The 12,301-nt window shown below is 39.4% G+C and overlaps 1 protein-coding gene across 6 annotated transcripts; it reads left to right on the top strand.

The window, feature by feature from the left end:
* The first annotated feature begins 3,080 nt into the window (after window positions 1–3,080).
* On the top strand, window positions 3,081–12,007 carry nup54 (nucleoporin 54). Of its 6 annotated transcripts, none has more exons than XM_075455841.1 (15): window positions 3,091–3,157; window positions 3,671–3,778; window positions 4,853–4,936; window positions 5,128–5,292; window positions 5,714–5,803; window positions 7,768–7,923; window positions 8,248–8,471; window positions 8,572–8,759; window positions 8,889–9,085; window positions 9,166–9,220; window positions 9,422–9,515; window positions 10,061–10,168; window positions 10,601–10,720; window positions 11,007–11,117; window positions 11,439–12,007. In XM_075455841.1, exons 1-15 carry the CDS (start codon window positions 3,115–3,117, stop codon window positions 11,565–11,567), a joined length of 1,872 nt encoding a protein of 623 aa, XP_075311956.1. In that variant the 5' UTR covers window positions 3,091–3,114; the 3' UTR covers window positions 11,568–12,007. The 6 variants fall into 6 exon arrangements, with proteins under 6 accessions (XP_075311957.1, XP_075311960.1, XP_075311956.1 ...); XM_075455840.1 differs by having other exon boundaries at window positions 8,245–8,471; XM_075455842.1 differs by lacking the exon at window positions 3,671–3,778 and having other exon boundaries at window positions 3,081–3,157; window positions 8,245–8,471.
* The last annotated feature ends 294 nt before the right edge of the window (window positions 12,008–12,301 follow it).

Genomic DNA, 12,301 nt, shown 5'->3' with positions numbered 1-12,301 from the left:
TCCCTTATTAAATTGTAAGCTGTGAACATGTGTATTATCAATCTCTGATACACGCAGCAGTAGCATTCTGTGTTTCGGGCACGAGGTGGCGGTAATGCGCCGCTTTGTTGGACAACAACTTAGCGCAAGAAAATAAACGAAGAATTAAAAATGCAAAAATAGATTATTGGAGGAGTTTTTGTAACTCAATAGGGAGGGAGACAGAAATATCTATGGTATGGACAATGATCAAAAGAATGAAAGGGATTAAAAGAGTGAATGGATATCCAGTATTAAATAATGGAGAAGTGGCAGCAGTGACAGACAAAGATAAGGCAGAGATGTTAGCAAAAGTGTTTGTTAAAATTCATAGTTCTGAAAATATCAGTGTAGAAGGGAAAAAAGGGCGAGAAAAAACAATTCTGGAAAATAAGGAGCTATTGGAAAAAATGGTAGAATCGGATGATGTATTGAATATGTCATTTACAATAATGGAATTAAATAGGGCACTTAAAAAATATAAATTATCAGCACCAGGGAAAGATCAAATTTGTTATGTAATGGTAAGTAATTTAAGTGAATTTTCTAAAAACATTTTATTGGAATTGTATAATCGAATTTGGGAGGAGGGAGAATTACCAAAAATTTGGAAAGAAGCTGTGATTATACCAATTAGAAAGCCAGGGAAAGATGAATCAAAACCAGAAAATTATAGACCAATAGCTTTAACATCCAATATATGTAAAATAATGGAGAGAATGATAAATGAAAGATTGTTATATTATATAGAAAGTAAAGGACTCATATCAAAGTTTCAAAGTGGATTTAGAAAAGGGAGGAGTACAATGGATCCAGTAATATGTCTAGAGCATGAAATTAGGAAGGCTCAAGTAAATAAAGAGAGTGTTGTAGCAGTATTTTTTTTATATTGAAAGAGCGTATGATATGATGTGGAGGGAAGGGTTATTAGTTAAAATTAGAAGAATGGGTATAAATGGTTGCATGTTTAAATGGATTAAAACATTTTTATAAGGAAGAAAAATACAAGTGAGAATAGGGAAGAAATTTTCTAAAAATTTTAACATAGAAAATGGGAAACCACAAGGAAGCATAGTAAGTCCATTATTATTTTCTGTGATAGTCAATGATATGTTTAAGGAAACAGAAGGTGGAATGGGTTGTTCACTTTTTGCTGATGATGGAGCAATGTGGAAAAGAGGAAGTAATTTAAAATTTATTGTAGAGAAGGTACAGGAAGCAATTTCAATGGTGGAAAATTGGTCATATAAATGGGGATTTAGGTTTTCAGTGGAAAAAACTAAAATAATGTTTTTTACAAGGAAAAGAGTTGATGGAGAAATTAAGTTGAAAATATATGGTCAGGAATCGGAAATAGTTAAGCAATTCAAATTTCTTGGGTTATGGTTGGATGAAAGAATGACTTGGGGTGTACACATTAAGAAAAGAATAGATAAATGTAGGAAGGTTTTGAATATAATGAGATGTTTAGTTGGTACTGAGTGGGGGGCTGATAGAAGGTCATTGAAAGCTATTTATACAGGTTTAATTAGGTCAGTGTTGGATTATGGGTGTATAATTCAGCTGCAGATACAAATCTACAAAAGTTAAATTCTATTCAATATCAGGCTTTAAGAATATGTACAGGTGCCTTTAAAACATCTCATATAGCAGCATTACAGGTGGAAATGGGTGAAATGCCTCTAAAAATGAGAAGGGAACAATTATCTTTAAACTACTGGTCAAAATTACAAGGTCAGAAAAAAGATCATTCAACTGTAAAAGTATTAGAAACAGGGTGGGAAAAAGAAAAAATTAAAAGTTATAGAACAATAGTAAACGCTAAAATTAGGGAAAAATATTTAGATAAAAGAGATATAAGTCAAACGATTCCATTACATACAGTTCCACCATGGATAATGCCTGAAGCCAAAGTAGTATTATCATTATTAGACAAAAAGAATAGATATAATTTTAGTATGAATAAATATATTGTACAGGAACATATAAATCAATACTATAATTATGTACATATATATACTGATGCATCCAAAACTTTAGATAATAGGATAGGGATAGGTCTGATAGTACCGCAATTTAATATTAAAGTGGGGAAAAGGGTAAGTGATGGAGTATCAGTATATACTGGAGAAATGATTGCGGTACTTTTAGCAGTTCAATGGATAGAAGAGGTTAAACCATTAAAATCAATTATATGTTCAGATTCAAGTTCTTCAGTATTTAGTATTCAAAATAGTAAGTCAGATAGTAGACCAGATGTATTAATTGAAATAGAACAAACTCTATATAGAATTAATATTATGGGGCTTATAGTAAATTTTATATGGGTACCAGCGCATTATGGAGTTGAGGGAAATGAAATGGCAGATAGAATGGCTAAACAGAGTGTAAAACGAGTAATGATTGATATTAATGTAAGACTGAGTGTAAAAGAGGTAAAGGGTATTATAAAACAAAAAATGGACGAAAGATGGCAAAAGTTATGGGAGGAAGAAAGAAAAGGACGTTGGTTGTATAAAATACAAAGGAAAATAGGGAAAATGAGAAGAACAGAAAGAAGTAGGAGATAAGAGACAATTATAACAAGACTTAGAATTGGACATAATGGATTAAATAAAAACCTATATATGATAGGAAAACATCAATCAGGGAAATGTGAGTGTGGGGAAGATGAGACAATTGAACATGTCATGATATATTGTAGGAATTATCAGGCTCAGAGAAATAATTTAGTTAGAAATCTTAGTAGGATGAAAATGAAATTGGATATAGTAGATTTATTGCAAAAAGAATCAGGAAACAGAGGATATCAGGTTATTTTTTATTATTTAAAACAGTGTAGGTTGTATAATAGAATTTAGTATACATAAAGTATGTTAATGAGGTTATATGAGTAGGGACTATGTAAAAGTGTAGGCACAAGTAGATATAAGGGTGTATATGTGGATATGGGTGTATATATTGTCATGTGATCCACACTCCTTACCAGTAGGTGGCGGTAATGCTTCTATAAGATGTTTGCCAACCGCCAATAAAAAAAAACCGAAATAGAGAGAGATAATAAACGAAGAAGACGAATTGGTGACAGTCGTCAACATGGCGTTTAATTTTGGCGGTGCCATGAGTAACCCAGCAGCAAGTAAGTGCTTTATATATTGACATTTGGGACAATATATACGCCACATATCTATATCTATCTATAGATAAAGATATATTTATGTCAAAAAGACGTTGCTGTGTTGCGTATACGTTACAAGTAGACGTGAACGGTCAGATTATGTTTTGCCTCAAACTGCTGTTAAGGTACGGTTGTCAACCTCCTGTTAACGTCAAAGTTAGTGGCAAGAGCTGCACACTTTTTACTTTTAAGGCTTGCAATTAGTTTACTGATTAGACAGATACGGCGCAGCTATTTATAATGACTGAAATAGGTTTAGAAACAAGCCCCTGCTTCTCGGTAGCAACGTACGATGCGCCTCCTTAGCTAGCAGGCTAATAATCACAAGATCGGTTTAAGTTTAATGCTTGTAAAAACATAAACGTCACTTATAACGCAGATAAAACCTGCAGTTCCTGAAATCCTAAAAAAAAAAAAAAATTAGCGTTTCTTTCATGACTCGGAACTAACAGTGCTTTCTATTGTCTTTTGAAGACACGTCCGGGTTTTCTTTTGGTTCATTCGGTGCCAAGACAACAGCATCGTCAGCATTTGGCTACCCTACAGCCGCCACCTCCACCACTGCCTCATCCGGATTCGGCAGTAAGTCCATTGTACTGATCCACAACGTGAGGAGTTCGTCTGAACATTGGAAGGGTTTATCCCAATTCCTTTTGCCCTTTGCCTTTGTGCAGGGATAAGGTTCCCCTTTTACTTTTGGCGATCAAGGAGTAGCAGGCATTCAGCCATCCATACCCCCCCCCCCCCCCCCCCCAGTGTCCCATTTGAAGGCCACTAGTCCTTGACCCCACCATCCCTTCAGGTGTAGGTGGAACTCATTGTAAAATGTACACCACAAAAGGCAGTGGTTTGCAAATAATATATATAATCTACCCAACATTTGAGAATCCTCAATCCAATTTTGAGAATCCTCACCAGCCAGTTAAACCCCGATTTAGACTTTTCTGCAAGCTGTTGTTGATTTTATTCTTCCGGTCTCTTTCTTAATGCTTTTTTTTTTTTTTTTTTTTTTTTTTAATAAGAACTTACAGAAGGGAGATTTCCGCTTCAACAGAATTATTTTGAACAAGCGGCGTGCTTTGCTCTTATACGAGAGATGGTTTCACAAAAGAGTTGTCTTAGCAGATGTACGGCCTAATAATCACAAAGAGGGCATCCTCGTGAGAAACATCTGGACGTGTCTCCTGCACACTTGATGATACTGATCTAAATGCGGCCAACCTCGTGTGACAAAGTCATTTATCTATCTCTGCCTTTCTTTCCCTCAGTGTTTTGCTTAACAATGTCCTCTGTAGTTGAGGTAAGATTACAGATTGGTTGGTTTGAGATTGAGCATAGTAGAACACTAATGTTTAAGGTAAGGGGTCATCTTAATGCAATGAGGAAAGCAACAATACTGTGTTAATGTGACACACATTGAGTAAATGGCCTGTAATCGTTATAAATGTATTATCAGAGGAAAAAACAACTGTGTGAAGTTACATTATCAATATTTGATGTTGCCATGTGAATGTAAACGATATAAAGACATTGAATATTACTGTTTTGTTATCTGCTCTTACTATGTTGGCTTTTTTTTTTTTTTCAGGACTCTTGTCATTTTGTGTTCACATCTGCATGCCAATTACTTGTTTGGTTTCTGCTTTGTCTTCATAGCTCTTACAGCCCCTGGTTTTGGGACAGCCACCACCACTGCTGCTGCACCGGCCACAGGATTTAGTTTTGGCTCCGCCAACACTGGTAAGATGCACGTGTACGTTTAAAGCATATAAGCATTTGTATTGTAGTTGTTTTGGGGGGGGTTTCTACACCAGCCTCTTTTTAGCCACTTGAAGACTGTCTTACAATTGAGTCCATGCTAGGTCTGGCATTGTCATTTAACTCCTTCATGTCACTCTCTCTTTCTCGCTGCCTGCCCGCTTTGGCTGCAGGATTTGGGGGGCTAGGAGCTGGAAGCACCACGGCTGGTGGGTTTAGTTTTGGGGGGTTTGGTTTAAATGCCAACCCAGCAGCAGCCAGCTTTAATGTGGGGTGCCTTGGTACAGCAACCACCACTGGCACTGTTTTCAATTTTGGTAATAGCCTGGCTAGCACAGGTAGATGACCTTTGTGATTAAGTACATTCTGTGTCTGTAAAAACATATATTTTTTTCATCCATCTTGTGACTTCCATGTGGTGCACAGTTTTTTTTTATTTTTTTTTTAACTCATCTGGTGATTCTTAAAACGTCTAAAGTGTTATCGTTTCCATTTGCATGAAGTGACAAAGTATTGAATTATGTATTCACCTCACTTGATTGCTTTGGAAAGTTTGTACATTTTCACTTAGATGTATGTTAGCAGATCCATGCTCTGTCAAAGGCAGAAGCTAATTTCCTTTTTCAGTAATCTTAAAAGTTTGTCATGATAATGCTTCTGCGCTATGTCAGGTAACCTGTGTTGCAATTTGTTTGTTCTTTCATCCCGTATCGTGTCACCCATTTTATTGCATTTGCCCTCACTCGCTTTGTTCTCCAGGCACATTTGGTGGCTTTGGGACAACTACAACAACTGCTGCTGCTGCACCAGGGTCCACTTTCAGTTTTGCTACACCCTCCAACACCACAGGTGAGTTACATTACAAGGCAGTGTAGAGTTTTTGGGAATCCAGATTATGTAGAGCAGTGATTAAATATCGGTTCTGATTTTGTCGCACCCCAGAGCAGAAATGGGTACTCCTCAGGGGGATAAAAGTGGCGGTATCACTTAAAATATTATCACTTCTTTTTATTTGGTCAGTTTCAAAATGAAGATCCTGCAGCAATAACCAAACTGTCTGCTGAAGGCTCTGGTTGCGGCTGTCGCACCAGTCAAAATGATTACGCTGACAAGGCAAAAAAATACCAGAGTTTCAATGCTGTCTTTTGGCTTCCTTAGATAGGCAACTTTGTTGTTTTTTTTAATTAGCAATGCATTGTATGACTTGGACTAATTTAGATTTTTAATTCATTTGACTTGATTGCATTATGATTGTATTACAGCAAATTGGCTTGAATAGAATTGGATCAGCCTTGAGATGACATTTGTTGTGATTTGACGCTGTATAGTGGAGCAGATAAGTCACATAATCGTGCATTTGGTGATACAAGCATGAGTCGCATGACAAGAAAATTGCCCCAGCCACTTGAAATTTCAAGTTGTCAATCTCAACTTGGTCGAACAATTAAGTGATGTTATTATTTGGTTGGTAATATAGGCATGAAAATTGGCATGGGCAGTATAAATGGGACGGAATTTAAAACTTGAAAGTCAGTATAAATTGCTCAAGTCTAGTCCTTGTACTGAAAACTTGGCATATCTTGGCCCTGTTGTGCAGTGTGTCCTTAAAAATAGAGGAAACTGGCAAGTGGAGGACAAAAGAAGTGTCTGGCCTTAAAAAAAAAAAAAAAAACTACCTACAGTAGATGAACAGTTTCTGGAAGTGATGTCGTGAATAAATGGGGTAAATATCCAGCAAAGACCTGACACATAACCTAAGAGTCCTTCAGTTGATCCGTCTACAGCTCACTGACATGTCATCAGAAAGGGTCTGAAAGTCATTCTCGAATAAGGGAAACGTGGGAGAAAAGGCTGAGGTATGCCAAATGACACATATATTTGACTGAAAATCAGTGGCAACCAGAAGCCTGGAGAACTATTTCTGAAAACTCCTCGCATCAATTACAGGGAAGCTTGTCTAATAGAGGGATCAGGCTGTGTTGAAGAAAATGGGGTGACCATAACAAATATTGGATTTCAAGCTTGTTAGAATAGGAAGAAATGCGCTCTTGCCTTGCGTACTGCATTTGCACGTTTTTCAATAAACCGCTGAATCTTCTTCCCTTTTTCCTGGCTGCATGTTCAGAAAGGCTGGCATGAAGACATAAGGCCCATTTATGCCCTACGTTAACTACGGAAACGGACGCTTTCACCCGGTTCCGGGGGTCGTTTCATCCGTCAGTTTGTCCGTAGGTCAAGAGTTTAGCAATCCGGTGAGCTCCGGGCGAAACGGAGCAATACCAGAGGAATTCGTGGGGGCAGTAGAGAGTCAGGAGCGTGTTGGCTCCGGAAGTTATGGAGGAAGAAGAAGAACGAAGAGTAGAAGATTAAAACATTTTAAGATTTAAAAATGCCAGGTAATGGAGGAGAGGATTTGTGAGATGGTCAGGGGGTATATACATTTGTATGACTGCAACTTCCTCAATTGACGCCATGTTTCTCAAACCCGCGGCCGACAATGACTCAATATATAATACCGCCCTCTAGAGGATTTCTTACGGACGTGCGCAATACGGACGGAGGCATAAACAGAAGCTCCGGGAGCAACGTATGGACCGGACAGACGAATTTCGTCCGGTTCCGTAGGGCATAAATCGGGCTTTATGTGCAGTATTGTTCCTACCACAAGATGTCTCACCCACTCTACCAAAACATGGGACTGTTCTTTAATTCCTGCAAAGCTGACAGCCTGTGTTCTAAACAATTGAAACCTGATATGAATCTTTGTCACAGTTTTTAATTCCTCACTGTGTCGGCGCATTGCTCTCTTTTAGGAAGCCTGTTTGGTAACACGCAGAACAAAGGGTTTGGGTTCTCCTCTGGGCTTGGGACTGGTGCCACTGCTGGAACATCAGGATTTGGAACTGGATTAGGAACAACTGGCCTTGGTGGGTTTGGAGGTTTTAATATCCAGCCAACGCAGCAGCAAGGTGAGAGTTCCTATTTCAAACGATAGTGAGTTTAAACAAGTAGTTTGGGAAATTATGACTGATACAAGGCAGCTTTTCCAGAACATTAAAGCGGATTCATTCATTCAGAAATACAGCAGGTTCACACTTAATCTTCAGCTTTACAAGCTGTCATGACCTTTCTTTGAATGCAGAGTCTGTCAACAAGTATTTCAATTTTTTCCTCCAACAATCCACTAATGAGCAGCAGAAAATTAGATTTCTTTATTTATTTACCAATAAACCACAAGTCCACAAGTAAACATTCTGACCTGTGCTTTTACCACCCCTTCCCCTGTCCAGCAGGCTTGTTCGGCCAGCAGGCCCAGCAGCAAGGTCAGGCTCAGTCTACCCAGCTTTACCAGCAGGTCACCGCTCTGTCAGCCCCCACCTTATTGGGAGATGAGCGTGACTCCATACTTGCCAAATGGAACCAACTGCAGGCATACTGGGGCACAGGGAAGGGCTACCACAGCAACAACAACCCACCTGTGGAGTTTAACCAGGAGAACCCCTTCTGCAGGTTCAAGGTAACGGCGGATAGTTTGGTTCTGATTGTTCCTTCGTACGTTTAATTTTTTTTTTTCAAATTCATATTAAACAGTTCAAATCTGTCCTTTGGTTTCCCAGGCAGTGGGATATAGTTGCGTCCCAATAAGTAAGGACGAGGATGGTTTGGTGGTCCTGGTTCTCAATAAAAAGGAAGCTGACGTTCGAGCTCAGCAGCAACACCTGGTTGAGACCCTCCACAAGGTCCTTGGTAGCAACCTGACACTAACTGTCAATGTAGAGGGTGTAAAATCCTTGCCCAATGACCAGTAAGTTTCTACAACTTGTCATACAAACATGGCTTCCTCCTCTTCAAGAGCAGACAGTGTGGATTTTTAACCACCAGTCCTCATCCTAATCACATGTGGGCTCTTTGTTGTGTGCCGTCTGTCTATCAGGACGGAGGTAATCATTTATGTGGTGGAGCGCTCTCCTAATGGCACCTCCAAAAGAATTCCAGCTAGCACCCTGTTCGGCTATCTGGAGCAGGCCAACGTTAAGGCCCAGCTCACACAGATTGGAGTGGCCATGTCGGTCACACGCACCGAGCTGTCACCAACGCAGCTCAAACAGCTGCTGCAAAACGCTCCTGCGGGTGAGTGTGCATGTTTTGTTTCAGTGCGTCGATATAAGTGTTTTGAATGGTAGCTAAGATCGTTTGTGTCCCCTCACCAGGAGTGGATCCCATCATTTGGGAGCAGGCTAAGGTGGACAACCCTGACCCAGAGAAGTAAGTTGGTGAAAAGTATAAGACTCGTCATACAGGCAGGTTTAAGAATGCTGAAGGAATGATTCAATTTGTCGATACATCGTGTTACACACAATTCGGCCTTAGCAGTTCCCTTTTCATCGCAGTTAACAAAAACACATTTAAAAGCTGCCCCTCAACATTTGGTGCCAGGAGTAACTTTTCAAAAAAAATTTCCCCCAGGTTAATACCAGTGCCCATGGTTGGTTTTAAGGAGCTGCTCCGCAGATTGCAGATCCAGGAACAGATGACTAAACAGCACCAGACCAGAGTGGATGTGGGTGAAAACATCACTGTTCTTGTTCTTTTTAGTTTAGCGAAAGTCAAAGACTGATTATCAACAAAGGAATTCTGAAGCAGATTTTTTTTGTGGTGTCAAGGACGGAGCACAGATGTCCAGTTGACACTCGCTGCCAACAACTTGTTTTCATCTGGATTTTCTGTTACAAATACAGCTGCAAGAAACGTTGGTGGGAGTAGCTTTAAACCTTAGAAATACCAAAGTAATTTTGGTTTATTTAAAGTTTTTTGTTTGTTTTTCTGCTCTGTTTATTTCCTCCATGGGATTTCTCTGGATGTCATGATGTTTACAGTAATGTTAGATGTGGGCATGCAAAGTAATATGATCATGAAATGCAGCATGACAGCTATGAGCTAGGGAACGACACGTGGAACTCTTTCTTATCTCAACATGAATCAGCACAAAATCGCAAAATGTAACCAGTGTAGCAGCACGGACAGTTTTCATCTTGTTTCAATTGAAAATTGAACATTTTAGATGTGCTAACAGCCGTTGTCCTTCCTGTTTTCATTCACTTGCAGATTATCTCCAGTGACATCAGTGAACTGCAGAAGAACCAGGCGACAACTGTGGCCAAGATTGCTCAGTACAAGAGGAAGCTGATGGATCTCTCCCACAGAGTGTTGCAGGTAGCTGCCTTATTTTCCTAATGGCCATTTGAGAGATGAGACGAAGTCTGAGCGAGTGCAGGCTTGAGATTGCATGATACTGATGATTTTACGGCTTAAACAGTCATGATTTAATAAAAGTCAAGTGAAAATGAGATTTTTGGTGACATGGAAACCTAAAGTACACATGTGCAATAGCTCACTGGGACAGTCTTGGCTTATAAAGCAGTCTACGGTAATGTAAAAGGTGCCTGTTTGTAAATGTCACAAAGCTGCACTGTCACATATTCCATCTCTTTGAAGGTCTATACGTCATTGGGTAAAAATCCGTGAAGGCTTCTAGTTATGTTTTCCAGGACAGGTGAACTGTGATGATAGCCACCCATCTGTATCTTAATTGGATTTGAATGTCCTGGCCCTGTCATAAATATCTTTGCCATGTTTTTCTGGAAGGTGCTGATCAAACAGGAGATTCAGCGGAAAAGTGGTTATGCTATCCAAGTCGACGAGGAGCATCTGAGGGTGCAGCTGGACACCATTCAGTCTGAACTCAATGCCCCCACACAGTTCAAGGCAAGTGTGTCTAAACTGCAGCAGCTAGTTCACACTGGATGAAGGTTGTATTTTTTATGCATTACGCAGAATGAAGGGACTTGGAATAAAGGTTAACGGCTTCACTGTTGATTTGAAACAGCCATGCTTTGCTCAAGGAGTACTTTATTAATTTAGCATAAAGTTTTTAATTGTTTTTTCTTTGTTGCCATTTGTTCTTAGCCACAACTAGAGCTCAAACTACTACTATATTAAAGACAAACGCCCTTTGTTGTATGTTTTATTTGTGTCATTTTATCTCATCCAGGGTCGATTGAATGAACTAATGTCCCAAATCCGGATGCAGAACCACTTTGGAGCTGTGAGATCAGAAGAGCGCTACAACGTTGATGCAGATCTTCTTAGAGAGATTAAACAAGTGAGAATCAGCATGCAGTATTTTATCTACATTTTCACACATGTGCTTTGTAGTTATTGGCATCGTCCTTAGACTAATCCCAGCACTATCCTCCAAGTATGTCGAATATTATCCTTTTTGTCAGGGCTTGTACAAATGACATCCAGTCAAGCGTTCGTTCTGTTAGGACAAAATGCCTGAGTCCTTAGATTCAGGCCAAAATTGTAATCCCAAAAATTTTGAAACCAGGTTCAAACTTCTGGATGCACTGCTTTGGATGTCTTGATTGAGACCTTTTTTTGTGTGTAACTGAACCACTGTTTGCCTGTCTCACACTTTCAGCACCTGAAGCAGCAGCAGGATGGTTTGAGTCATTTGATCAGCGTCATCAAAGACGACTTGGAAGACATTAAACTCATAGAGCACGGACTGAGTGACTCTGGACACATGAGAGGAGGCATCTTGAGCTGAGTCCACTTCACCAACGTGCACACTCCATATCAGTTTCCAATGTGGCGCTCTTCTCTCACAATGATCTTAAAGCTTTGGGCATCGGATTGATATTTGACAGATTATTTAAAAAAAGATTTGTTTGAAGTTGTGTTTACTTTCTTTTCACCACATTGGCTGTTATGTCATTTAGCCCCCTTATCTGCTCCAGCAAAACAATGACTGGTTAATCTGTGCCGCCTGGACTGATGTAGACGGCTTAATGGAGAGACTCAACAATATCTAATAATAGCCGGCTACCCCTATGTCAAAGCAGATTATAGATATGAGACTATGGATGCACCTGACATGTAAACAAGCTATGGGATTGAGTGTCACAATTTAAAACAATGTAAATACATCTTTGTAATTCTTTTTTTTATGCTATTAGAATATTAATAAATTTCATATAAATTCCAAAATCATCTTTATTGAATTAATCTCTTTATAGATGCTGTAAAAGAAACCTAATTTTCCATTTTTAAGTATTTCTGGATTTCTTTCTTGCGTGTCATCAGTAAGTCACTCACGTGTGCATCGCCATGGCGCTAAAATGGGGCACTTGACAGTCTCTGTTTACTTTCCTACTTCTCCTCAAAGCAGGGTTTGGGTTGATAGGATTTATGTCCTGGATACGCATCCCTACAAGGATGAGAAGACTGACTGACAGTTGAACCGATTAGGCGGATTATAGTCCCTCGTGAGGGGATGGGGTC

This window comes from Odontesthes bonariensis, chromosome 22 (genome assembly GCF_027942865.1).
Source record: "Odontesthes bonariensis isolate fOdoBon6 chromosome 22, fOdoBon6.hap1, whole genome shotgun sequence".
NCBI classification, from domain to species: Eukaryota; Metazoa; Chordata; class Actinopteri; order Atheriniformes; family Atherinopsidae; genus Odontesthes; species Odontesthes bonariensis.
This window is presented reverse-complemented; position numbering and strand designations above follow the sequence as displayed.